General features: G+C 61.2%; 2 protein-coding genes across 14 annotated transcripts in view; both read right to left on the bottom strand.

Moving 5' to 3' along the window:
* Positions 1-1879: 1879 nt before the first annotated feature.
* On the bottom strand, positions 1880-12139 carry F7 (coagulation factor VII). Of its 2 annotated transcripts, XM_002930501.4 has the most exons (8): positions 12024-12139; positions 9189-9349; positions 7648-7672; positions 7451-7564; positions 5753-5893; positions 4840-4949; positions 2938-3061; positions 1880-2527 (listed from the first exon to the last, which is right to left on the bottom strand). In XM_002930501.4, the coding sequence occupies exons 1-8, from the start codon at positions 12091-12093 to the stop codon at positions 1932-1934; spliced, it is 1341 nt and encodes a 446-aa protein (XP_002930547.1). In that variant the 5' UTR covers positions 12094-12139; the 3' UTR covers positions 1880-1931. The 2 variants fall into 2 exon arrangements, with proteins under 2 accessions (XP_002930547.1, XP_034521406.1); XM_034665515.1 differs by lacking the exon at positions 7648-7672 and having other exon boundaries at positions 7451-7603.
* Positions 12140-14651: 2512 nt separating this feature from the next.
* MCF2L (MCF.2 cell line derived transforming sequence like) overlaps positions 14652-26808 on the bottom strand; it is a 142797-nt gene continuing 130640 nt past the window's right edge. For 5 of the 12 annotated variants that reach the window (XM_034665490.1, XM_034665496.1, XM_034665498.1 and 2 more), the window contains 12 exons: positions 25946-26071; positions 24867-25088; positions 24519-24611; positions 23473-23551; positions 23253-23319; positions 22380-22498; positions 22076-22168; positions 20977-21051; positions 17686-17807; positions 16601-16713; positions 16407-16510; positions 14652-16295 (listed from right to left, as the gene is read on the bottom strand). In XM_034665490.1, coding sequence (XP_034521381.1) covers positions 16210-16295; positions 16407-16510; positions 16601-16713; positions 17686-17807; positions 20977-21051; positions 22076-22168; positions 22380-22498; positions 23253-23319; positions 23473-23551; positions 24519-24611; positions 24867-25088; positions 25946-26071 — 1299 coding nt within the window. In that variant the 3' untranslated portion in view covers positions 14652-16209. Of the gene's footprint in view, positions 16296-16406; positions 16511-16600; positions 16714-16870; positions 17808-20976; positions 21052-22075; positions 22169-22379; positions 22499-23252; positions 23320-23472; positions 23552-24518; positions 24612-24866; positions 25089-25945; positions 26072-26808 lie in introns of those variants that run through there. The other 7 variants (XM_034665494.1, XM_034665499.1, XM_034665501.1 and 4 more) reach the window with 4 other exon arrangements.

Below are 26808 nucleotides of genomic sequence, written 5' to 3'. Positions count from 1 at the left end.
AGCCATGCACGGAAAGAGGAGGTGGTCCATAGCCACCTGTGTACGGGCACGTCAGGTGTGCTGGCCTCTAGCGATTGTCCTGGCGTCGCTGGGCACCCGTGCTGGGGCAGCTCCGGGAAGCAGGGGCCTGCGTCTCCCACTGACGGCTGGGAAACCGAGGCAGAGCCAGCAACCCCAGGACGCCTTTTTTTTTTTTTTTAAAGATTTTATTTATTTATTTGATAGAGATAGAGACAGCCAGCGAGAGAGGGAACACAAGCAGGGGGAGTGGGAGAGGAAGAAGCAGGCTCCCAGCAGAGGAGCCTGATGTGGGGCTCGATCCCATAACGCCGGGATCACGTCCTGAGCCGAAGGCAGACACTTAACCGCTGTGCCACCCAGGCGCCCCCCCAGGACGCCTTTTAGCCCCGTGTGCGTCTGGGTGGGCTCCCACAGTAGCCCTTCCGCCCATCCTCCGCTTTTCTTTCCAGGAAGAGGGGTGAGCCAGCCCTGACTCTTGACGTGGGAACTCCCTCAGTGTCCGCAGCCTGAGCCGCGGAGCGGAGGACGCCAGAGGCTTGCAGGCTGGCTTCCCCAGCCGTGACACGAAGCAGCCCTCCCAGGACCCTCCTTCTATGTGCTCAAGACCCATCCTGGTGACCAGTGCCAAGCCTCCGTTTTTTAGACAAGGAGCCATGGCTCCGAGCGGGAAAGCAGCTTGGCCAAGGGCAGGAGGCAGAGCTGGTCTGGGACACCGTCGTGCACGCCCCCCGAATGCTGAGCCCCGGCCAGCGGCAGGCTGGGTGGGCGGGCGGGCGGGCGGCCAGCCTCTTGTGTCAAGGCCCGGACGGCGGACACGTCTGCCTCTGGGGGCAGAGGATGGTCTCTGTCCCAACGGCTCTGTGCTGGGGTTCTGAGCGGCCGAGGACGCCAAGTAAGGAATGGGCATGTCCCAATAACCCCTCTACGAAACCAGGTGACAGACACGGATGGCGGAGCGCGTGGCCCCTGGTCCGCCCTGCACTGAACACGGCTTGACTGTTCAGCCCAGCAGGTCCCGGTGCCCAAACACACCGGTGTGGAGTACTGCTGGCGCTCCAGGCACTGTCCCCCCGAGTGGGTCCCAAGAGGGGGCGAGGCGCCCACAGGATGTGCTCTTATCCACCTGGCGGGGTTCGGGGGCCCCATTTTTGCATCAGCTCCCCCCGGGGACGGCTTGTTTCTCACTCCTCCGCGGCCTATGGAATTGGGCTGAGCAGGTTCCACGCGCACCTGAAGCGCTTGATAAAAATGTCACCGGATCCTTCCCTCGTCCTGCTCACGGGGCAGGACCGAGGAACCTGGTGCTCCCGGGCCTCTCTTGGCGGACTGTCATCGACCACGGCCTTGGCAGGAAGAGAACACCCAGTTCTGTAGGGTTTGGGGAACCCATCAGGGCGCTCCCGGTTTCGAGCACCGGCCTCCACAGAGGAAGGCTCATCGCAGGGGCGCTGTGCGCCTGAGCCCAAGGTCGGCCCCGGGACAAGTGCTAGGGCCTCAGCGGGGTGAGCGTGGGCACGCCACGGATGGCGGGCAGTCCCTGATGTGCGCAGGGCATGTGCCATTACCATTTTATGGTAGAAGTGACATATACAGAAAGATCTGGAAGGATAGCCACCAAAGTGGATGGATGGTGCATCCAGGGTACGTGAGATGAAGCCGACATGCTTGTAGGAGAGAGAGAGGCATGGAGCGTAACAGGCGGCTGTCGGGCAGCAGCCCGCACCGACATGTGCACGGTGAGGGCCGTCGGAGGAGCGCGAGCGCCCTCGGTAAGCAGCCCCTCCCTTCCCTGGCCGGCGCATGTTCCCCCCACTCCCGCCCCCTCCCACCCCACGAAGTGCAGAGGTGTTTCCAGGTTTGAGGGAGGGACAGGAAGCAGCTTTATTCCTGGGCCGGCGCTGGCCCTGGGGCTAGGGCAGCGGGGCCCGGAGGAGGCCTGTCAGGGTTGTGCTCGAGCCCATGAGCCTGCGCAGCCACTTGATGTACTGGGAGACCCTGGTGTACACCCCAAAGTGGCCTTCCGCCGCACAGCCCTCCCCCCAGCTGACGATGCCCGTCAGGTACCAGGTGCCCTGGAACTTGGTGGCATGCGGGCCCCCGCTGTCCCCCTGGCAGGCGTCCTTGCTCCCGTCCAGGTAGCCGGCACAGAACATATTCTCGGTGATGACGGGGGAGCCCACCCACTTGCGAGACTGCTGCTGGCAGTCCTGGGTCATCACGCGGGGCACATCAATGGCCATGAGCTGGAGGGCCGTGGCGCCTCTGTCCAGCAGCCGGCCCCAGCCACTGACGGTTGAGAAGCGGACAGAGGCCAGCGTCCTCTCGGAGAAGGCCTTCTCAGGCAGACACAGTGGCACCACGTGGTCGGTGAAGGTCACGGGCCTGCTCAGGTGCAGCAGGGCGATGTCGTGGTTCGTCTGGCGGGGGATGTACTTGTTGGGGATGATGACCCGGGTCACGTGCCTCTCCTGCTCCTCGCCCTCATCCTTGCTGAGGTCGTGCTCGCCTGCAGGGGACCCGCACTGCTCACGCCTTGCCCCACAGCCTCCTTTTGGGGCAGAGGGGCCCTGTGTCCAGCCCCAGGCTGGCAGGAGCAGCGCCCCCAGGCGGCCACCCCTGGACTCTGTGCGGAGGGTGCCTGAGGAGGGGTGCTTGATGACCCTCGCCTGCGGGCGCTCAGCATCCCATAGTCCGGCAGCGGAGGGCGCCCGCCGTGGCCATGGGGCTCTTGGCCAAAGTAAGATGCTAACAGAGCATCAACCCTGTGACTTCACGTGTGTGGGACAGAGGCCAGGGGACCGTGGCCACGGTGGGACCCGGGGGCACTGGGGTCTGCCCGGACACTGCTCATCTGGTCGTGGAAGCTGGTCCTGTTTGCAAACTGCTGTCAGCGGGCAGAGGAACTGCAAAACCTACCCAATACCACCGTCAGGTTTTTCCAGTTACTGAGTTTCTCGAAGCAGTGCGCGGCCGAGACTACCCAGGAAGCGTCGAGCAGGGTGCCCCCGCACAACAGCGCCCCCTTCACCTTCAAGATGGCCTGCACGGGCACAACACGCAGAGGTCACGTCCCTGCCACGCTTCCCCAGGGACCCACCTCCCCAGCTAGCGACGGCCACGGAGAGCTCACGGGCTCCAGCCTGACCACGGGACGCGGCTGCCGGTTCCCTGAGCCTGCCCAGCATTACCACCCAAGCTGGCCCCAGCATGCCCGGTCTGCGAAGGCCGGCCCAGCGCGGGAGACAGGCAGCGAGCCGCAGCGCCAAGCGCGATTCCCCGCACACAGCGAGCCCTCCCTAAGTGCCTCCGTTTCCTCTTCCTAAAAGCAAGGACGGTGCTGAGCAGGGCCTGAGCGAAGCTCGAGGGGGACTTTCCCTGAAGTGGTGTTTCCACGGCGATGGAAGGAGCTGGAGTCTCCAGCCTGCCAGTCTTCGGACAGGGAGGAGCTGGAAGGCCAGATGGAGGCCTGGAGAGGGCGAGGCAGGTCGCGGCGTGTTGTGGTGAGACGGATCCACCAGGGAGGACAGACACTGGACATGGGGTCAGCGTGTCGGAGGCCTCATGTCCCGAGCGTGGACAGCAGGACCAAGGGTGCTGAGAACGTGCGCCCTCCTCACCCGAGCCAGCACCTGCCAGGCCTCTCGGAGAACAGTCCTCCCGAGCTGAGCTGCGAGCTGCGTGAGAGCAGCTGCGTGTGGCTCAGGCCACACCCCTGCCTGTTGAGGGCAGGACACAGGCGCGGGAAAATGCAGCCAGCCTGACTGACAGCGGCTCTGCACCGCCCCCTGGAAGGGTGGCTGTTACAGCTGCATCTGGGCCTGAATCTCAGGGGCCTGGTTCCCCCCTGGTAGCATGGGCGAGGTGGCCCTCTCTCCTGGGGGTGGGGGTGAATGGTACAGAGAGGTCCTGGTGCGCGGGTGGGCATGCGTGCTTGCTGCGGCCCCCCAGACAGCCCTCCCAGGTGTTCTCCGCTGTAAACACAGAAACCCACCCTCATCACCCTCCCCTGCCTCTCGGAGGCACTGCCAGTTCTAGGCACTCTGTGGAACACGTCCAGCTCGCGTTACCCTTGAACACCGAAACCCGGGGTTCTGCCAGGCTGAGGAGTGGGCCCTAGACCACGCAGGCCCCACGCCGTCCCAGCGGCCTGCCCCCCCCCCCTTGTGAGGTGGGATGGGGCGGGGGCGGGGCGGCGGGTGGGTGCCGAGGCTCCTGAGGCAGCAGCGAAGCTGGAGGACTGGGGCTGCCGGAACCCGCAGTCAGGCCACGGGTGAGCGGTGAGCCTCCAGTGTCCCCAACAAGGTTCTCATATGTTAGAAACTCTTTTAACCTCAGGCGTCCCCACATGAAGGGTCCCGAGGATCACTGGGTCGGGCTCAGAAACCCGAGTGCGCACATCCCGCCTTGGGAGACACAGGTTTTGGCCCAGTGGGTCTGGGGGCCTGAGGCTGTGCATTTCCAACGGGAACCAGGCCCACGGGTGGCCCCACACCCCTGACCGCGCGCAGGGACGGCCCCCTCTGCTGGCAGGAGGACACGTCACAGCGTAGGAGGCCGACAGCGATGGGCCTTGGGCTGGGCTCAAACCCTGCCTCCGCCATCTGTCCCTGGAGGCCTCTGTTCCCTCATCTGTGGAGGGGAGTGAGGCCAGCAGCACCGAGGGAGAGGTGGGAGGCCAGAGCTGAGCTGACATCCGGAAGGACAGAGGGGAGTGGGCAGGCGTGGGCTTCAGAACGAGGAGTAAGTGCTCTGCGCCAGCCAGGGAGACGGGGCCGGGGCCCTCCAGGGAGACGGGGCCAGGGCCCTGCGGAGCCTTACCTGCCAGGGACACTCCCCTTTGGGGCACACCTTGCCGCCCACAATTCGGCCTTGGGAGTCGCTGCCATTTCTCTTTTCCAGAATGGGTATTTTTCCACACGGATATTCCACTGTAGAAAACAAGTCATTGGGCCGGGGGTTCATGCCTGACCTTGAGCTCATGAGGTGTGTGCTCTGAGGGCTGCCGGGGCAGGGCCACCCATGTGGGAGCTGCTGGGCCCATAGAGGCCCGGGGCTGCTCCTGCAAGAACGGAGGTCCCGCCCTCTGGAAGCTAGGCTCTGCTCATTTCCCAGGGGAATGACATGCTGCCTAAGGACACTGACCAGCCCGTGGACAACGGCGCTGCTGTTTGGGGCACACTCTGAACTTCTGGTCTCCCCAGTAAGGTCCCTGCGCCGAGGAGAGACCATTTAGTGGTGGCAGCTGAAATTCAGGCTCTAGCCTGGGTGGGGTCCACTTTGCTCTGGACAGAGAGGCCTTGGGTGTCCCTGCCGTTGGAACTGTATTCGTTTGAGACTGGTTTGGGGAAATTTCCATTTTCCTAAAGTGCTTGCCTTTCAGACAGACTTGGACTGTGGACCGTGCCTCGGTCCCTGCAGAGCTGGGTGCGGCAATGTGGCTCCCTGCAGAGGGACCAGCGGCGGGGGCCGGCAGAGCCTCCCTCTGTGCCTCTGGGCCTGCCTCAAACAGGCAGGCGGCCCCAGACCCTCCAGGGAGCTGCTCGCAGGTCTCTGTCCTGCCCACCGCCACTGTGGCCTATTCTCGAGTGGGCATGGAGTGGTCAGCACGTAGTAGATATAGCCCACCCTTCTCGTCTCTCACAGACGGCTGTGGCCGTGCAGGAATGGGTCGCTGCTCCTTGGGAAGGAAGCAGAGCACAGCCCCTGGAGCTGGCCCCTGAGGACCCATTACCTGTGGGCATGCAGGACACCCCATCGTCTTGGAGCGCGTACCCCTCTTGGCAGTAGCAGGAGTGCCCGGCCTCGGCATGGTCACTGCAGTACTGCTCACAGCCTCCATTCTCATTCATACAGACCTGCAGGTCCTTCTTATCTGAGGACAGGAAGGGGAAAGACTGAGAGGGACCTCTGCCGGTCAGGGGAGGTCAGCCCTCTCCCCGCACGACCGTCGTGCTTAGCTGCTGCTGCAGAGACAGCCAGGTACCAGCCAGCTCTGTGGTTTCATCCAGAAGGGTGACCTGGAGTTGGGTATGGTCCCACATCTGAGCAGCTTAGCCAGCGGGGACCAAGGACTGGCACATGGGGGCTCTGTGCCCCCCTCCCAGAACCTGGTAGGAGCCGGGGATGGCCCAGGGAAAGCAAAAGTGCTCCGGGGACAGTAGACGTGTCCACTGGAAGTGGAGACCTGCTGGCAAGAGGCCAGGCAGATGAGATGGCTCTATAGCCAGGCCCTGCTGCCCCCACGAGCTGGCCGGGGCTGACCACTGGCTTGGACAGATGGAGATGGGGAACAGTCCTCCTGACTCTGAATGGCAGTGCTACAGTGTGGGAGGTGGGGTTAGCTCACTGTGTCTGTCCAGGACCCCAGCAGGAAGGCCTGGCCTGGAAGTGAGTTCACACCAGGGCTCCTGAGCATCACGGTCCTGGAGGATTCACACCAGGGCTCCTGAGCATAAAAGGCCAGGCAAGGACACCAAGGCTTTCCAGCCCCAGATAACTGGCAGAAGCCTTGTTCCTTAGTCTTGCCTTCCCTCTCCCTGGCCTCTGGTTTGCTTAGAGCAGAAGGTGGTTGTGGCCCTGAAGAGTGCCTTGGGTATAAGAATGTACATTTGTGTGGGAAAGGATTGAACTCACCTAAAGAGCTCCTAGGGGGTGACCCCTACACCCTGGCTGGTTAAGTTGGACATTTTAATTTAATCTGCCTGATAAGAATGTTGTTTCTCTGAGGGCCTTGGGCCACACCGGATGATCTAACAATGTGATTCATGGTGGGGTCTTGGGCCACATGGTGTCACCTCCACCTCCGGAGGGGCTGGAGACTAAGGTCAGCTACGTCTGCATGACTGGGCCCAATACAGTCTCTGGATATGGAGGCTCAGTGTGCCTCCTGGGGTGGTGGTGACACTCCCTAAGTCTTGTCACATATTGTTCTTGGAGAACAGAAGGATGTCTATGAGACTCCACTGGGAGAGGACAATGGGAGGCTCTTACCTGTCCCTCTGCTGACTTTATTCTGTATCCTTCCACTGTAACGAGCTGTAATTTTGAGTATATCAGCCTTGAGAGAGTTTTACGAGTCCTTCCAGCAAATTAGTGACCCTGAGATGGTCTGAGGAACCCCTTAACTTTGCAATACTTTAATATTTGAAAGGTGAAAAAATACCTCACAGTTTTGTAATAGAAGATACGGTTTTCCCAGCTGTCTCGACTGGAAGCTGGGCAGTCAGGGAGAGCCTCACTGGGCTCTTTCCAGGTGTATCTGAATCTTCCAGCACTGGGAACCCAAGGGCTTTCTATTTCCCAGAAGTGGATATGGGGCGACCAATTTGAGAACTAGCACCTTAGAACCCAGACTGTCATGTTGGCAGGGGACCAGGCCATGCCCATTAGCCTGCTGGGGGCTCTGTCTGCAAACTGTGGGGTTCCTCACTTGTCTCACAGTTCCGGCCCTGGAAATCGTCGAGGCAGAAGCAGATGTAGGACTGGAGCTGGTCCTCGCAGGAGCCTCCATTCTGGCACGGGTTCGAGGCGCATTGGTCCCCATCTGCGGAGTGCTTCAGTGTTAGTATGCTGAGGAGAAGGGCTGAGGAGAAGGGTGGGATCAAAATGGGCCGTTTACCAACTCACCGGTGTAAGAAATCCAGAACTGCTTCTGAGGGAACAAAGAGGAAGCGGTGTTGGACGCGTTCACCAGAAGCAAATACATGTGGTACCCGCAGAGTGAACTTGGGAGCTGGGGTGAGCTGTGGGGCTTGGGGGCCTCTGACCTGGGGCCCTTTGAAGTGGACTCTGGAAGCCACATTTTTTCCTTGGGAGATGAGGTGAGTTCATCCAGGGGAAGGCAGTTTCTTCCTAATCCTATCCTCTCCACCTCAGCTCGCTAAGCCCACCAGAGGTCACAAATTTCCCTCTCCCAATTCAGAATTCCTGAGTTTCTGCCCCAACTCTGCCACCTCCAAGATGTGAACTTGGGACAGGACATATGTGCTCTCTAAGCCTCCATTTCTTCCTCTGGTGATAAGCGGGTCATCCATACACATGTGACTGGAGGAGAAGGCGGTAATGGATGCAAAGGTGTTCTATGAATGCAAAGGGCTCCGATAAAATTGATTCCTGAGGAATCTTTTGGCCAAGCAAACTGAAACTCACAGGATCACTCTAAGGATAAAATGAGAACTGTAGGACATGCTTTGAAAAACTAAGTAGTGCACAAATGCAAGGAGTGACCATCGTCAATGTCCCTAGAAAGTGTCATGTAGCCTCACTTCCTGTTGAGTGTAAGGTATGTGTCCCATGACTATGAGTTGTCCTGTGAGTGTGAGGTGGTGGCCTGTGAGGGTGCAATGTGTGTCCTGTGAGGTGTGTGTCCCGTGAGCATGAGGTGTATGTCCTGTGAGTGTGTGAGGTATCCTCTGTGAGGTGTGTGTCCCGTAGTGTGAGGCGTGTGTTTCATGAGCATGAGGTGTGTGTCCCGTGTGAGGTGTGTGTCCCACGAGTGTGAGATGTGTGTCCCGTGTGAGGTGTGTGTCCCACGAGTGTGAGATGTGTGTCCCGTGTGAGGTGAGAGTCCTGTGAGCACGAGACGTCCGGTGAGGGGAAGTGTGGTTTCGTGTCCTCACAATCTGAGGGGCGCTCCCGTTGAAGGGGCTGGAAGGGGTGTGGTACAGCTTGAATACTCCCCTCTCAGAACGTGAGGAGAGCAATGAGACCACTCTCCGCATCGGGCCTCGGCATGTGGAGGCCGTGGTGGTTCCCTAAGTGTCTCCTCACACAAGTTTGCCTGGGGAGCCGTCCGCAGGCGGCGCTGCTGTGAGGCTTGCCCAGGCCTGACTCTCCGAGGTCTGCTCTGTCCGCGGTGCCTTCCCAAATCACGGACCGTTTGGGGATCAGGGACCTTCCCTGGGAAGGCAAGGGACACATCGACTGTGCTTTTCACACTGTATTTTCTGATGCAAAGTTGGGGTGCCCGGTGTAGGAGAGGGAGATGCCTCTGGGAGGGGGCGCGGTGGCCGGGGTGTTGCAGGAGCGCCGACTGACCAGAGTGAAGCTGTCCTTCAGAGGGAGGGTGACCCGGACCCGGAGGGCTGTGCCTGCCAGAGCCCGAAGCCTGGGCGCACAGACCTGCGTGGCCCCCGGGGCGGGGGGAGCCCCCTGCAGGGCCAGCTCACCGCGCGCTCCGTGTCCTGGAAGATCTCCCTGGCCTCCTCGAAGGAGCACTGCTCCTCCCTGCACTCTCTCTCCAGGGAGCCGGACCTCAGCTCCTCCAGGAACGAGTTGGCGCGCCTTTGCCTGTGCAAGACTCCGTGGGCTTCCTCCTGGGTGAGGAAGACTGAGAGATGGGAGCCCCATGAGCACGGACACCACCGCGCGTCGCGTCCCGCCGAGTCGCGGCAGTCAGGGCTTCCCGGCCGGCACCGGCAGCATGGCACAAGCTTTGTGTGCAGGCGTGGGGAAATACCTTCGTTATATTCTAACCTAACGCACTCATCCCTCCGGCCCAGCCGCCTCCCTTCTAGGAATTTACGCTAAGGAAGCGCTCAGAGGCGGGCACACAGACCTCGCTGGAAGGAGAGCCTGGCCACAGCAGTCCGAGCCAGTCCACGACGGCGTCCCCCGTGCCGTGAAACACAACGTTTAAGAAGACGTACCATTAAACGAAATGAGAGATAATAAAATCACACATACTGTAAATAAAATGTAAAAATGCACATATATATGCAGATGTAACTTATTGAAAAAATGTATATAAAAACTTTGGGGATTAAAAGTTATTCTGTTTCAAAACGTGTATAATCAACTTCTGTAGTGCTGGGTCCTAGCACCCGGGACACTGCGTGGCGAGTGGTGGGATGAATGAGCAGGGGTCCTGCCCGGGGGATGAGAGAGGTGGAGCGGCAGGGGAAGGGTGGCTCAGGTGGAGGCGAGGCTGCTGTGGCCAGGGAAGGGCCAGGAGGGGTCTGCCGGGCACGGTGGTGGGGAGAGGGGTCTCGCATCTGCATAAAGCCTCATGTTCCTTTTGTGAACCCGGGCCCTCCTCCCCAGCTCTCCCAGAGCTCCAGCCTGTCCCTGTGGCGGGCTGTCCCCCTCCCACCCACCCAGACCCTGGCTCTGCTTTGCTACGGCCTCTCCCTCTCGAAGGCGTGTTCCTCACCTTCCACAGATGTGCTTGCCCTGACTTTCAGACCCACTATAAGCGAAAGCTCCTCGTGGGCCTTTCTTGGTGGCAGGAGGCCTGCTGACACTGACCGTCCCAACGCTCCCTGTCTGGCCACAGGGGGCCTCCCTGGGTCCTCCTCCCCGAGTCCGAGGTCCCACTTTCGGCTGCCAGCCCTTGAGTTTTGGTCTCCTGCAGGTTCGCGTGTTCTGCTCTCACCCCGCTCTCACGTCAGCTGTCCCCCCCAACCACCCGAGCCTCGGGTCTCTGGAGGCCACCTCCCTGCAAACTGAGGGACCCGCATGCACAGTCATCCCTGCCTGGCCTCCCCACCTCCGTCTCACCAGGCCTGCTTTTCCCGTCCTTGCCCCACCTCGGAGAATCGCTTTGCTGTCTCCCAAGAGTGTCTGAGCTCTGGCACCAGTTCTGCCCCGAGCTTGGTGCATCTGCACCTTCCTGCACCTGCCCCGAGACCCCAGCTCAGGGGCTTGTGCATCCTCAGGGCCCCTCCCCAGGCCCTGGTCTGCTGTGTCCTTCCAGCCTCTCTGGTGACTCCAGTAGCTTCTTGCACATAGCTGTCCCCCATTTTGCTTATGAGGAACAGGGGGTGAGTGGGGTTTAGAGCTCACCCAAGGCCACCCAGTTGGGGGTAATGGGACCAGTCTGAACACCTTGGATTTGAGGCTTCTTCAGGACACCCAGGCAGACATTCAGACTGCGTCATCGTAAGAGAGGGCCGGGTGACAGAGACGAGGACATTGAGGTCAGTGACAACTGTACGGAGGCCGAGGCTGGGAAAGCCCATGGGGCCCGGGGAAAGCCACCCCCTGGGGCATGACTGCACCACTGTGGGGGGACTGTGGAGGAGCAGCTGGGCAGTGAGAGAGGCCGGGCAGGGCAGGAGCAAAGCCAAGACTGAGGGGCACGTGCAAGTGGGAAACTGAGTCCCAGAGGAGAGGTAAGTGCAGTCTGGAGACTCGCGGACTCCGATTCTGGGAAGGAAGGGCTGTGTGGGTCCGATCAAGACCTCCAGCAGGTGGGGAGGCAGGAGGGGGAGGGGCAGCTCCCAGGGCACATGGCTGAGGGAACCACCTCTCTTCTTTACAATGACAGCATTTTGCGAGTGTGTATTCCTAGGGAGCCCGCCTGGTCTGGAAGGAGGGATTAAGGGAAACTCAAGGTTACTGGGGGGGGGTCACACCCGCCAGAGGCACCCAGAGAGGGGATGTCTACCCTCTCTACCCTCGGAGGACAGCAAATGCGCACCAGAAAGCCCAGGGAACCAGCGGCAAGTCTGATAATTGTGGGGGATCAGTGAAAGCTGGGCGGGGAGGGGGACGACCCTGGGAAGCACGGTCTTGCTGCCCCAAGGAAGGACAAAGGCAGCCCTGCCCTGCCTGGAGCGGAGGCGCTGTCCTTTGGGCACCTGCAGGAATCGGGGCGGTGTCCCGTCCCACCCAGGCTAGCCGCTGGCATGGGACAGTGTCTGACCGTGTCGCCACCACGGCCGCCCTGTTGTACTGGCAAGTCTCCATGGGGACCGCTTATAAAGCACGTCCCTTTATCTCCGTATTTAAGCCCCTCGGCGCCGTGGTGGCAGGGAGGGTATCTACGGTCACCGCAGTGTCCCCACCCTGTCCCTGGCACTGGCTGACCGAGAACCAGGAGAGCAGAGTGGGAGGGGGGCATCCCACCCTGCACCCCTGAGCAGGGATCCTGGGTGCAGACCACATGGGAGCCGTCGGCAGCAGCCGTGTCCACCGCGAGGTGGGCCGATGGGAGGTACGGATGCCAGCGGCCCGGCAGCCCTTCCTACGGGGTTTACAGGGAACCCTCCGCCCTGACCTACCTGCAGCCAGAGACCCCTGCAGGCTGAGGAGAAGGCAGAGGAGGGCCAGCTTGCCCGCCTGGGAAACCATGGTGAGAGCCACGGGCGTCACACCGGTCTGTCGACATTCCAGGTGGGGGGGGGCGGGCAAAGTCCTGGCCTCCAAGCAGGGTAGCGGGGTGGGGGAGGGAGCGTTCGCCTCCCAAACCCCGGGGGCGGGGCGGCGCCGGATCCCTGCCCAGAAGCCGAGGTGCCTCCAGCACGGCTGTGTCTGCGAGAAGCAGGGGCTCCGTGCGGAGACGTCGTGTCGGCCACGTGCCCCTCAAGTGCCACGGGAACCCCGAGGCCCTTGGGACTTCGCACGGCAGCTGGTCTCAGGACGAGCGTGGGTGGGAAGCCGAGGGGTAACTCTGGGAGAGGAGAGAGGGTCTCCAGAGACCACGTGAGTATTCTCAAGAGAGCTGCCGTGGACACCGACTCCTCGCCCGGGCCTGGCTTCCTGGGTGCGCCCGAGAGCCACGTGGGGATGACCAGGAGGAGGGGCACCTGCCGTCCTGGGCCCAAGCCGCCAGCCGGCATGACCCACCATTCAGGGTTGGCAGGCGTGGGGGGGGGCGTTCTCAGGGTGCCAGTCTTCCCAAGCTGACCTGGACCGTCCTGGGCCCCCCGGCACCGTCGGTTACCCCAACAAGACTGACATGGGCGTCCAGCCTCCAGCGGGCTCGACCCTCTGCAAAATGATGGAGGCCGGGGACGCCAGCTCTGCTTATCTCTGGCACACGACCCAGCTGCTTCCCGCAGGGACCCCGCTCTAAGCCCAAGTGGAAGCATTAGTCCCTAGGGAAGGACATGTTTTGCAGATCGCTTCTGGAATTTCTAATTGTTACTTTCGATAGCAGCTTGGGGGTTTGTTCTTGGTGGGGGAGGGGCTTGGCGCGTTCTGCGGGGCCTGAGGGAGGCCTTCCTGGGATTCCCCCCGCGCCACGGATGTAGCAGCCGTTCTCGAACGAGACGGACCGCTGGGCATCCGGGCTTCGTTTCCTTCCGGTGCGGGGAGAACCAGTTCACTCCTGAGCTCCGTTCCTGAATCGTGCTGACATCTCCTCTGAGAGGTGGAGATGCTGTCGTTCCTGTGGTGTGAGCTGGGCCCTCCAAGACGGCAGGGTCGCGGGTGGGCGGGTGGACAGAGCGCCCCAGGCGTGCTCGCCCGGCCCAGGAGCTGCCTCGTCTCACACCGAGCTCAGGGCCTTCCCGGACCCCCGGGCGGCCCCTCCCCGGGGACTGTTGTGACTAAGGGCTGCACACCGGGGGCTTACAGCACCAGGAATCTATCCTCTGGCAGCTCTGGAGCCCACAGGTCCTGGAGCAAGGTGTCTGTGGCAGGGCCTTGCTCTCTCCGGAGGCCCGGGGAGCACCTGCCTGCCTCTTCCAGCTGGGGGCTCTGGGGGGCCTGCTCACACACTACTCTGATCCCGGCCTCGGGGGGTGCATGGCCTCCCAGCGGTGTGTGACCCGTCTCCCTCTCCTTACAGACACGGTCCGTCCTTGGGTCGGGACGGCTTCCAGGCTTCCAGGCAGATGTGAACGTAGGGAATGCTCTCAGCTGGGGTCCGTGCTTCCTCTTGAGCGGGACTGGGGCTGGGGCTGTTCTCAGAGCAGCGTGAGCAGCGTCCGGTTGTGGACTCAGGGGTGCCCGGCTGGGAGGTGCAGGAAAGGGGCGCTCCTTCTCTGACTGACCCCCCAGAGCTGCGGGGTCAGGTTTTCGTGGACAGCACCTGCCCGGCAGCAGATGTCAGCATGGATTCGGGACAAGCGCTGGACCCAGCCCTCGAGTCCAAGGGTGGTGTGGGTCCTCTGGGGAGGTGGGGGACAGCACAGGCCAGCGGGGGATGTGGCCCTCTGTCCGTGAAAGATGGCCAAGCGCAGGCATAGAGCAGGACTACCCCAGACCCCACGCCGGTGAGCAGAGGCGGAACAGCGGCTAGGTGGAGAGGGACAGTCCGTGCAGCCCTGTGGGCACGCGGGCGTCAGTGGGCTGGGCTCCGGGAGCAGGAGTGTCCCCCAACCTGGACTCTTCGCTCACGGCCACACGGTCCACTGAGTGAGGCAGGCCCCAACAGCAGGGCAGGGTTGGATCTTAGCCTGGGGCCCCGCCCGCAAGTCTGAGCGCAGAGGGGCTCCCGGGAGGTCAGTGTTTGCTATATCTCTGTTCTGGGCTTTATGTCCAACCCTTGTGTGATTTGGTTGTATGTTGTCGTTTAGCAATTATTGGTTGCATCCGATTTGATCCCCTCCCAACGGGTCGGCGTAGCAAGATGCTGGTGCTGTGTGGCCTCGGTGACTCCTCGCTGTGGGCCACGCTTCCCTCCACCGCCCTCCCTTCCGCCCCGGCCCTGCCTGGCTCAGGAGTCATCACTTGGACTCTTGTTCCAACATGGTGATTTCACATTTCTTTTGTTACCTTTACACTGTTGGCACAATACGCGGGTTATTTTATTTCCATCATTCTCGGACAAAATGAAGCGTATGGAACATCCTCTGGGTCATGCTCAGGGCCTGCCTGTTTCTCACGGGAGCCGCGCAGCCGAGAGCACGACAAACACGCAGAGCGTGAGGAATTCTGTGCTTTAACAGACGGAGGCAGACAGCAAGAGGGGCTGATATTTATTCAAACTCCATCCATACAATAAAGAACTCTGATTTAAAAATTTCATTTACATCAGCAGAAAAAAAATAAAGACCTGAAACCAAATAAGAGTTGACGGGAACACGAGGGTTTAAAGTGCCTTAAGAATTAGAAGGGACCACCAGGGCAGTGACGCGGCCAAGGCGGCGGGCGGTCTCTGGACAAGCAGCGCATGGAGTAAACCGTTCTCACCGCGGGACACCGAGGAGAGCTGCTGAGACGCACTGCACAGGTCAGCCGGCAGGGGCCTCGCGGGCGCGGGGCTCAGGGAGGGCTGTAAAGTGACAGTTTCCAGCATCGCGGAGGCCGCGGGGCGTCCCTGACATGGACACCGACAGACACACACCCACATGTGCACACGGATAAGAGTACCTGCGCCCACCAGACACAGACAGTGTTTCCAAAGAACAGAATTTGTGTCTGAAACACAAAAAGATAAAACAGAGTTTTCTTTCTGGCTCTGCCTTGGTTTCAGTCATGAACTCCTTACTTTCCGAGTTCAGGGGGTTTTACTGAGCGTGGAGGAGGCCGCGGAGGCAGGCAGACACGCGTGATTTCACGGAGCCCGGTGTGGCTACTGTTTCAGACGGAACCCTGCAAAAACTGCTTCTTCATTTATTCTTCAAAAACAATAAAAAATCCTAATTCAGTGAAGCTAGTTAAAAAAATCAAGTTCCCCATTGTTTTGTAGAAAAGAAGCTAAATATTTTAAATTATAGCTTTAATTTTCTCTTGAAAATTAACCTACACAGGTAATGAGCTGTCCTTGGTTTCAACTGCCTCTGTTTGTAGAAACGCTGCTGGATTTGATGGGGGACGCATGTTCACCCTCCTGTGCCCAGGCAGGCCTTGGCGCGGGCTTCGGTCCCCATGAGAGCCCCCAAATCTCCCAGCACTATAAACACCGCGCTGTAGTGTAAACCCCGGTAACAGAAAATAGTTTTATATCAAATACAGTATCAAATTGTCATTTCATGTAAACACAGTGATTCTTGGTAAAGATTAGCGGCCAAAGTACCACAAAAAATGGCCATGGAATTAATCCCTGCTTTAAAAAAAAAAACTTGTAAAAGACAAAACAGTCCCCCCGCCAAGCTGCTGGGTCAGCGGACTCGTCACTCCCACAACATGCCTATTCCTGCAGGAAGCACCAGACCGGAAACTCCCGGAACCAAGCAGAGCGGCTGGGACGGGTTCCTTTCGACGGCCGGCCGCCCTCCGTCCGTCCTGGTTTTCCCGGGAAGCTCAGTGTACCTCGGCCTTCCCATGGAACTGGCTTCTGCACCCTCGTCGGGGGTGGTCCTAGCGTGGAGGCCACAGGGCAGAATCTTCCAGAACCTTCCCTCTGCAGCCCCTGCGTCTGCACCTCGAAGTTCCGTGGGCAGCGGCGGCTCCTCGCTGGGGTCTTGTCAGGGTCCTCCTTCCCCAGGGTCTTAGAGCACCGTCCCCTCACCAAACTAAGCAAGCCCAAGCAAAGGAAAACTTAGAGGCTCGCAGGCTGCTGTCCTGCACGGCCCGGCGCTACCCCTGGAGGTCTGAGAGGGGGGCCCCACAGCTCTCGCTGCAGCTGGAGGAGGCGCTCAGCAGGGTGGACCCCGCACTGGACTCTGCAGGAAAACCAGGCAAGAATGGGTGCGGCTTTGCATCTGCACACTCAAGCTCACAGCTGCGGAACCCCGCGGGCTCGGGGTGCGGCCCACACGGGGCAGGGGTCTTACCTGAGCTGCTCAGGCACTGAGCCGAGCCGGACGTGCTGAGGAGCGTGGACAGGCTGCTGGCCGGCACCCAGCTCTCCTTGCTGGAGGTGAGGTTCCTGACATACCTGAAAGTGGTGTGGGCCGGTCAGGGCTCCAGCCGCGTCCCCCCACCCCTCCCGGGCGTCTTGGGTGTGAGCCCACCTCCGGTATCTTACCAAAGGCCCTCATCACCCTCCTGGACCACCTCTACTATGTCCCCGCTTCTCACAGCAAGCGCGTCTGGGCTTCCCTTCTCGTCGCCCATCACCACCGTGTACTTTCCTGGAACCTGGTGGAGGAGGACGCGGCACATCAAACACAGCACGGTCTGCCGCCCCAGGCCCCGAGCGAGGCCGCCGCGGCTGTCCGCCGCAAGCAACAGGAGGAGGACAACGAGCGCTTCGTCAGGGCCCTGCTGTTCGTGGGGCTTTTGACAGGACTGTCACCTTAAATGGGGAAGAGCTCCTGGTCGTGAGAAGATGCCAAGTCTCTCACTGCAGCCGTGTTACAAATCCTAACCAACCCGCGAAGTGCTCCTGACTCATGCCTGGTGGTCCGGCCGCGCTGCAGCATGCCTCTGCTCCAGCCGGCCTCACACGCTCCGGAACACAGCCCTCAGCCCCAGGGCCTCTGCACCTGCTGCCGCCTCTTCCCGGAACGACCTCCTCGGCTCCCGCGTGAGACGGCCGCCATCCTCACCTGACATGCCCTGTATTGCACTACCTTTTACTTTGCCTCTTGCGAGAGCGGAGACTTTGTGTTGGTGTCTAGACAGTGCCTGGCACCCAGCGTGCGCACAACACGTTCACGCGGACGAAGTTCTGTCTGTCGCGTGGAGCCCTGGAACTTGGACCAGGGCAGCGCCAGGCACGCACTAAGCATCTGTTGGTATAACCCTGACTCTGACGATTCATACATGAGCGGCTTCTCCTCCAGCTTGTGTTAGAGAACGGGCCTGCTAAGAAGGCAAATCCGCACTCGAACAGTGGAGTTCTCTAAAGTGAGGGAGAGCCATGCGCACAGCTTCGCAGACACTGCTGAGAGCACTCCCCTTCCCTGGAGGGCTGTGCTCCGTCCCCTCTGTGGGAGAGCCCGTCTGGCGGGGCTCTGATGGTGGAGGCGGGTGGGCACACAGCCACAGCGAGACCGGGCACCCCCCCATGGCCACGAGAGCCACGGCACCACCGCGGTGGTGCTCTGGAGCCCTCCCGCCCAGGGGCCAGCCGTGCCAGGCTGACGGCCCGAGGGGACCCAAGGTTACCAGCTTCCTGGGGCCCACTCCGCCTTCCTCCTCTGCGTCCGAGGAATTAATCAGCTCTTCGGCACTGGACCAGCCGTCGTTGTCCTCAGGGGCCTCCAAGGGCTGAGACGTTTTGCTCCAACCTGAGAGGAAACAGGCTCCAGTGAGGACCACCCACTACCACAAGCCTGTCTGAAGGTGGTCTGCACAATGCCCGTGACCCTGTAACGTGCCGCCCGGAGGGGCCTGCCCCCTCCCCCCGGAGCTGGACACACGACGGACCCCCCTCTGTGCACAGTACGGGGCCACAGGGCCCAGAGCACCCGCTTCCGTTGCCAGGCCAGCCCAGGTGAAGCAATGACCCCAGCCCCTCAGGGAGGTGACCCCCCAGGCTCTGCCGCGACACCCCCGCCCGCGGTCCCGGGAGCACAGAGACCCCAAATAACCACTAGCTGGAGACGCCACCGCCCACCCGCGTTGGAGCGAACCCCACCGGAGGGAAGGAGTTTGCCGTTCGCCCTGGAGCGGCAGCACGCATCGGGCCGGCTGGGGGACCCGTCCTCACGGCAGCTGCCCACGCCCCTCGGGCCCCGTACCAGCACCGTCCTGGCCCGTGAGGTAAGGGCACCCTGACCCTCATGGCACAGGGCCGCAGACACCGCACGCAGACACGAATCCTGCCTCTGAGCTTCCGTGGCCACGCGGTGAGGCTGGGATTCCAGCCCAGGCCGCTGCCTGCGCGAGCTCCAGCCAGAGCGCGCTGGGCAGCACGTGTGGGGACAGAGCTTCCTGGGGACTTTATAAAATGCTCCCATAGCCCCTTGCTAGAGTTTCCACCGCAGGGCAGCCCTAAAGAATAACACCTGTGTTTCCCATCTGGAGGAAATTTCGGGGAGAATGCAAGCAAGTTGAGGGGAGATGGGAGATGATGGATTCCCGATTCTGAACACAGTGAGTACCAGCAGTAAAGAGACAGGCAGGAGCCACTCCTGTGGCACGAGGACCACGGGCACCGCCTGGAGTCGGCGGCACTGTGGCAGGAGGCCAGCGGTTCTGGGAGGGAAGACTGCTCACCGGCTGTGGCCTGCAGGGAAGTGTACTTTCCCCGAGAACGAAGGGCTCGCTCCCCTCTGTGAGGCGGGGCCGCATAGGCACAAGCTGCTGAACAGGCCTGTCCCCGAGGCCTGTGGTGTTTCAAGTTGGCCATGAAACACTTGTACTAAACGGGCACCGGGAGTCTTGTCCTCACAGGAAGGGAGCTGGGGCCTAGAGCTCCCCTCAGCCAGCAGGGCTGAGCCCGGAAGGAAGAGCGTGAGAGCTGCAGAGGCACCTGGAGCCGCACGAGCCCTGTCCACACCAGCAGGCCCAGTGTCTGGACAGCCCCTGAGCCTGGCCGTCTCAGGGCCGGGCCGCAGGGCGAGTGGCGGTGGGCTGGTGTCTGTGCAGGGATGGGGCACCGGGGTTTTCCGCCGCAAGCCCCCAGCCGTGTGCGCCCTGGCTCATCTGGGGGTATGTGTGGTGTGGAAAGGGCAGATGGGGCACGGGCAGTGGGGGGTCTTGGGGTCGCAGCACCAGGCAGCCTGGCTGAGGGGGTCTCCCCGTGGCAGCCCACCGCCAGACATGGGGCTCCTGGCAACACAGAGGCAGACGTGTCTGGGAACCCTGAGCACAGAAAGACCACCGTGTTCTGCCTGGAGACCCCTACGGGCCGGACGGCAGTGCCGCCGACAGACCTCGCGTGTGACGGGAGACTCCCGCTGCTCTGCCCACAGACGCCCGCGGAGAAAGGAGGGTGTCTAGGCGCAGAGCAGCCATGGGCCTGCGGTGCTCCCTTCCCTGGGGAAAGCCTCTTTACCAGGCTCGAGCAGCATCCCCGCATTAAAACCGCGTGACAAGGGCGTCAGGAAGGTACCGAGGGCCGATGCGCCTCAGGCATGGACCGTGGGATGAGGAGACGTGTTTGGAACCGTAAGTATTACAAACCCAGACGGCACCCCTTGATCTATGCGGATGTTAGGGCGTTTGTAGGACATTACACCAAGGTGACCATGAACCCAGTCCCCTCTGTTCTCCGCAAAATAGTCCCTGATATTGACATTGAGTAAAACGATGGGCAGATGAAGCTTCTCCGGCGGCAAGCGAGGAAGTATTTGCGAGAGTGCCCAGGGGACAGCGGCTTACTGTCGTCAGCCGCTTAGTGGGCAACAGGGAGCAGAGGGGAGTGGACGGGAGGGGGACTGGCAGGGGCGCCCCAGGCACCACGCTCAGGTCACATCTGTGGTGACCTTGCGAAGCCGCCTCATCTTCCTATCACAGGTGTGGAGACACAAGTTGGCTGAAAGGCAGTAGGAACCGCGGGCAAGCGGCCACTGTGGGGGCTCAAGCCCCTTCACCAGTGTCCTGTACAAAGGACGTCAGCCAGGCGATGCTCAAGGCCTTAAGCAGAAAACAAGGCTGTCAACGGAGAAACGACCCCTGTCACAGGCCCCGGGACCCCAGAGGCGGCCCCCGGGCGCTGCCCGCCCATGTGAAGGCTGTGGGAACCTGCTGGCCTTGAGCTGTCATGTGGGGGCTGGCGGAGAGCTGCCGTCTGGGTCCCAGGTGCACAGCCTGGTGCTTGAGGCAGAGTGTGCTGGGTGACCCTGAGTGGTCCTGGGGGTTGTGAGGCCACCTGCACCCCTTGGGAACCTTCACAATTGTTGGAAAATTCACTTTGTGAATCCCTCTCTGCAAACTTCAAACCCTCGGCCTTGGCCAAGGAGGGTCTTTGGATTTTTGGGGGGGTGTGCTGTACCCTTGTGATATGAGGAGCAAAAACTAGAAGCCTGAGGTCCAGTATGGAGCTTGGTTCCACCTGTCTGTACAGCCCGTCATCCTCCCATGAGATGGGGGGTCGGCACGATCCCGTTGACAGCTGTGCTCCCACCAAAAAGCTTCGGTACAACTGGTGACACAGGGGAGGGGCTGGCGCTTCAGGGGCCCGAGGACGGGGTGCCCCGCAGCCTGCACGACAGCTCTAACAGCCCGCCCCAATCTGCAAGCTGGCCGGGCATCGGCAGCCTCTAACTGGTGGCCCCCGGGGAGTTCTGTAGGTTCTGGGCAGACCCGGCCAGAGTCCAGCTGAGAAGGGTGCTGTCATCACGGTGTCTGTTGCCAGAGCACCATGCTTTTGGGGAAAACAATGAATTTGCTCCTGGCTAGGAGAGACCTATTTTGTTTTGTGTCCTCGGTGGCGAGAAAGGACAAGACAGTGTCCCTAACCGGATGGGTAAATGGAGGTCCGGCTACGTTCAGAAGGTGGAGCCACTCTACCTCGTAAACCAAAAGGCGTTGGGTCGCTCTTTACTTCGTGTCGCTTAGCTTTTTTGTCAGGGCTGGTAGGAGAAGCTGCAGAAGGAGGAAGAGGCAAAAATACAACAGGAGAAAGCGTGAGGAGCTGCACGCAGGGCGTGGAGGCGGCGTGAGGAGCAGAGATCATGCTGGGATGGGACACAGACACCCACGGGCTCATCTCCACTGGTGCACACAGCAGCTTCCTGCGAACAGAATGAAGCTAGCGGATGGGTCCCTCGTGCGGGTGACAGGAGAGCCCCGGAGAGCAGGAGGACGTGAGACGGTACCCTCGTTCTAGGGGCCACGTGTAGGTGCGTTTTCTTAACCCTGCATGAGAGTACGCAGAGGGTGCATACTTGCTGCGCTCATTAGCTAAGTCTATGGCGCCAGAATGTGCCCTTCCTTTTTTTTTTTTTTTTAAAGTTTGAGGCCAACTTAACACTATCTTATAAATCGAAACAAAAACAAAAACAAAACCATCCAGTTTTCTGGACCAGTGAAAACCGGCTTTTAGTCGCAGGTGAGGAGTCTCGTAACGACCTTCCGGGACCTTCCACACGTGCTCCCTGAGCTACCTCCGTGCACTTCCCTCCACGCGGTTCACCGCCAAGCCGCACTGAAAGGCGGTCCCGCTTTTGGAGATTCCCATGCGAAGGACTCTCTCTGCGCCCTGTGCGCTAGCGACCGGCCCTGGAGACAGGCGACACCAGCACTGGAGTGCCGTGCAGAAGGGTGACACCCGTGAGGACAAGCGGGCCCGAGCGGGAAAGGGGAGGGTGGTGCGGGAGGAGTTTCACCAAGAAAAGCAAATGACAGCTCCATTTTCTGAACAAGCCTTCGCTGGAAAAGCCAGCTTCCACCTTTTTAAACCACAGGCCCCACCGACAGAACGTGGGCTGTGTGCGCCACGGACACGCCAGCGCCAGGAGGACACGCGGTTCAGCGGGGAGAGCTGGTCGGCTGCACGTGGTGATGCCGCAGCCGTCTACACGAATGAGCACCACACGAATGGATGACAAACACGCCACCACGGTGAGGGACACGTCCACAGCATGGATGGCAGGCAGGTGCCTTTTACCTTTCTGACCTTTGAGGGTAGCAAAGCCCTGCAGAGTAAAGCGCTTTCTGGAAAGCGCGGAGCTTTCTGAGGCAGAGCTAGTGACCGTGTCATCTACAAAGGAAGAGAGAGGGACGGCGTGGGGATGGCCGCAGCCCGCGGGGCTTGGAGACACATGTCAGGTCACGCGGGGTGTCCTCTGGGGCACCCCGGCTGTGAGGAAGAGGGCTTCTCTGGGAGGTCCCAGCACGCCGTGCAGGCAGCGGTCTGTGCGTCCCAGACACCTGCTCTGACACCCGTGACCGATCCCGGCACAGCCACCCACCTCTGCCCTTCTCAGGGGCCTTCGGCAACGGTGTGGAGCTCACGTATCCTTCCAGACTCAGGGGGTCAGTCTTCCTTTCTTCCAACTTCTTGATGTTTCTCGTGTTCCCTTTTGAGGGACTAATGATGTCACACACACCAAAAAAAGAAGTAGAATGTTGCCTGTTAGTTTTGGAAGCCCTCCCTGCGCGTGAGGCTGAGCCGTCCCTGGGTCCCGCCGGGTCCTTCAAGCACTTCTGGGCCACATGCTGGGTGTGGACTAGGAGGTGGTGGTGGTTTCTCTGAGTTGGGGAGGGCGGTCTCTCTCTTTCCAAACTATCGCTCTGAGGATTATGTACTTAGACCATATCCTGTCCCACCAACGATTAGATGTGGCTTTCAGCAGAAACAGGAGAAATAAAGTAACAAAGCCGCGGAGAACGCATACAGTAACAAAGGAAAGCTAAGGGCAGAGAAGGTACGACGAAGGCAGCGTGAGGCCGGTGTGTCGGCGTGGCTCTGCGCCTCGGCCCCCGACGGTCCCTGTCCCTGAGGCGTGACCGTCACGGAAACATGGCGGCTGTCACCTTCACCAGCAGCACGTCCTGTGCTGACTGTAACAGGAAATAACCCGCAGACGGAAAACAATCAGAGACGGCGACAGCTGGCCTCTACCAGGGGGTGGGGCCAGAGACACGGGTCCCTGAAGCCGGCCCGCGGGGACGGACCCCCCCAGCACACAACGCCAGAGGACACTCCCGGGGCCTTCAGGCAAACCAAAAGTGACCCGAACCCCCAATAAGGACATTCGGGTAACCGGCCGTGAGAACGCGGGGCGCGTGCGCACTCCCACTTGCCCACGTCCGGACTGGAGGCGCGGGCGCGTTTCCCTCACCTGGTGCTGGACGGCGCGGGCAGAGGCAGGCTCTGGGACTGCTCCAGCGCGCGGTGCTGGCTGGCTTCTGCGGGAGGGGACACACAGAGCCGGCTGACCCACTTTACCCCTCACGCTGCAGCACCGCCCAGAGCTCAGAATGTGGGGGTTGCTTTGGACGTGCGCAAAAATGCGCCTGGAGCCAAAGCCAAGAGCAGCTCGCGGCCACAGGGGCTCCTACCTCTGCAGGCTTGCAGCTGGCTGGTCAGCACTTTGCGGATCTCATTCACCCACGCGGCTTTAATTTCAGGGGTTGGTGCCTGAGGCCAGGAAGGAATGCCAGGAGGTGAGGACGCACGTTCCCTAAAGACACTGCTTTACCTCTTACTCTGGAAGGTTCTGTGGAACTTCTTAGGAATGGACAACGGGGGAAAGGAGGAGGCGACAGACGGTCCCCTTGCCTTGGGACGGCCCCAAAGGCACAGCACAACGCAGGCAGTGGGCTGACTGCCCGGCCTGCCCCTTCCCACCCTCGCTGGTGTCTGACAGTGGAAACCCTGGGGCACAAACTGCCCTTTGAGAACATGTTTCTCTGGGAAGTGGCTCGTGGCATCCTTTTATGACAAGGAAGACGGGAGTCTGAAATTCTGAGGGTAGACTCTAAATTCTGAGGGCGTGGGACGAGCCGGCCGCCGTCTTGCCTCAGTACAGCGTGTGCGGCCAGAGAGCAGTGACAGCTGGGCTCTGGAGATGGGGCCTGCAGAAGGCCAGAGTGCTGGCCGCTGTCCCAGCAGCTCCCACGGCCTGGTGCCCGAGCTGGAGCCGGGTGCCATCGCTGCGGGCCAGCCGTGCTGGTGCGCGTGCTGGGGCAGTGCGCCGTGGCCATCGCGTGTCCGAGTGTGGAGGCAACTGGAAGAGGCCTGTCCTGCGTGCTGGCCGACCCCATCACAGGGCCCCGGGGACAGGGGGTCACGTGCTCAGGGCTCACTCACAGCCCTACCACCCCCTGCTCTCACCAGCACGGTGGGGGCCGTGAGGACAAGGACACATTGGTCACGTGTATAACATGGCCCAGGCTAGCTGTGCCCCCAGAGCCTGTGTTCCTGGACACGCCCTTCGTGAACCCTAACTGTGGGTTCCCTGTACTTCCTCCTGGGTCCAGCTCAGGGCGGTGCCCCTACACGGCCTCTGGGAGATTAAGCTCCGCAGAAGCTTCCAGAGGCCAGCCCTCACTAGAGAGGCCCGACGAGTCCCCGATGCCCGGCCCGGGAGAGAGTGGGGCCCTACCTGTACGATGTATACCTCCTCCCTGGCATTGTACCAGATCTCAAACTTCCTTACATCGCCCTTCACGGTCTCTGTTATGCCGACGGCTGCCATCTGACCACACAAAGCAGGGAGACAGAGGTTTGCTAAGTGCGGGATGAGAGCACGCCCCCCCATCTTTCAAAGGAGTCGGTGCATCGTCAAAATGCTGGAAGCGGTTTTGGGGTGAGGGCTGAGGATGCCAGAGGTCCCAGACTCCCACACCCGAAGATATGAGTGGCGTGCGGCATGGCCGCAGCTGCTAGAACTTCGACCGGTGGCCCTCTCCCCCCATAGGGTCAGCAGCTGTGGGGAAGGAGCCTCACTCACGTTCAGGGACTGCTTGTAGCTGTAGGAAGGAGCCTTCTCGTACCCCTCCCCGTTCTCCTCCCTTTTCTTGCAGAAGAGCACGGCCTTCTCGTGCAGGAACAGGTGCCTCTGCATGGGCTTGAACCTGGCCAGGTCCTTCACCTTGGTGTGGCCCTTCTTGTGGTCTGTCCAGACGCTGAAGGAGCCCTGCATCAGCAGCTTCCCCAGGTCACTCAGGTTCCCCTAAGCCCAGAACGAACATGGGGCCTTATACGCATGTTGCCGAGGAGAGGAAACCCGCCTCGGAGGGCTGCGTCCTGCAGGACCCCCGCTACCTAACGCGTGGGCAAAGGCAGAACTGTGGAGGCAGGAAAGGGGTCGGGGGTGGCCGGGGGTTGGGGGAGGGTGACAGGCGGAGCATGGGGGCTTTTGAGCCGCGGAGCCCCTCTGTCTGACCCCATAGCGGTGGATACAGGGCACTCATTGCACACCTGCCAAACCCTCGGGTGCACACTCTGGACTCTGGGTGGAGAGGATGGGCCAGCCGAGGCTCACCCCTGTGACAAAGGTCCCACCTGCTGGGTGTGGAGACCTGGGGCTGCATGGGGGTGAAGGGGCGTGTGGGAGGTCCTCGTGCCTTCCCCCATCCTGCTCCAAGTCTAACACTGCTCTAAAAATAAAGCCTATTAAATTCAAAAACACAGGGTGAGTGTGAATGGACCTACAGAGAGGCAACAAAGTGAGTGAGCTGACCTAATTCAGGCGCATGAGAAAAGGCAGAGTCTGGCCTTCACACCCGCTGGTCCCCTGCCCCTAGCCCACCAGCGGCGGCAAACACAGATCAGCCCTAGTACCGCCGCCCTTGGGGCTCCTGGGCCAACGTGCAGCTTGGAAGGTGAAGGCTCGCTGGTGCTCTGCCGTCTGCGGCTTGCTCCGAGCTTGGGGTCTGTTTGCCCCGGGCCCACCCCAGACGCCAGTCAGACCCGGGTTCCCGCCAGACTGCAGGGACGCGCATGCACACGGACACTCCCGGGCACAGCTCTGCACTGACAGCAGGCGGACCGTCACCAGGCTCCGCAGGGGGACGGGGAGGCCCTTACGTCATAGCCGGTGATGGCAATCAGGTGCATGGAGTCGTTCACAGCCTTGAGGATGCCCAGGATGGAGCTCAGAGCCTCCTGCAGGTCCTCGGCCCCCTCGCAGCTCTTGCTGTATTTTAGCATCTCCTGGGGGACGAGGATGCGTTCACACACCCGTGGGACACGGGACCCCCCGCTCCGGCCCTGGGTGCCTTCGTGGACCCTCAGGACACGTAGCATGGCTTCCTGTGTGCTCGGCCCAGCGTGTGGGCCTCATGGCAGCTCAGAAAGCCACCCCCCCATACCCTGCCTGTCCCAGCGGTCCTGCCTGGTGCTGCGGACAGGGATGCCCCCCGAGCCGGACACTCGGCCCGGTCTCCCCAGTGCGAGCGCCCCTCCTGCGGCTCACATCTTCCCACTCCTAGACCCGTCACTCTTTCCTTTCGAACCCGACACCCCCAAACCCATGACGGCTAAGGGCATCCGTGTGTCCACTGGCTCGCTCTCTCGGGACTGAAAAGGAGGCTGGACACAGGCAGCCTTGCCCAGGGTGTGTGTGTGGAGACCCCTGGAGAATGTGCTCCATGGGGCAGGGTCTGCCCGACTGTTTGCGTCTGTGTCCGCGGACCCCCGACAATGGCCTGCCAATAGTAGGCGCTCCACAAAGATCTGCGACGAGCCAGGGCCCCCTCAGAGGGGGAAGGTGGCGCTGGTACGGTGGTGTTTGGGGGTGGCCACAGCGGTGGGCTGGGGAGGGTGCGAGGCTGGGAGGGCATGGTGGGGGCTGGGGGAGGCCAGGTGGGCATGGCAGTGGCACAGAGGGGCTGGCGGCCTGGCGGGCATGGTGGCGGGAGCAGGGGTGGGGGGCAGGCGGGGTGGGGTGG

Source organism: Ailuropoda melanoleuca, chromosome 7, assembly GCF_002007445.2.
Source record: "Ailuropoda melanoleuca isolate Jingjing chromosome 7, ASM200744v2, whole genome shotgun sequence".
NCBI classification, from domain to species: Eukaryota; Metazoa; Chordata; class Mammalia; order Carnivora; family Ursidae; genus Ailuropoda; species Ailuropoda melanoleuca.
This window is presented reverse-complemented; position numbering and strand designations above follow the sequence as displayed.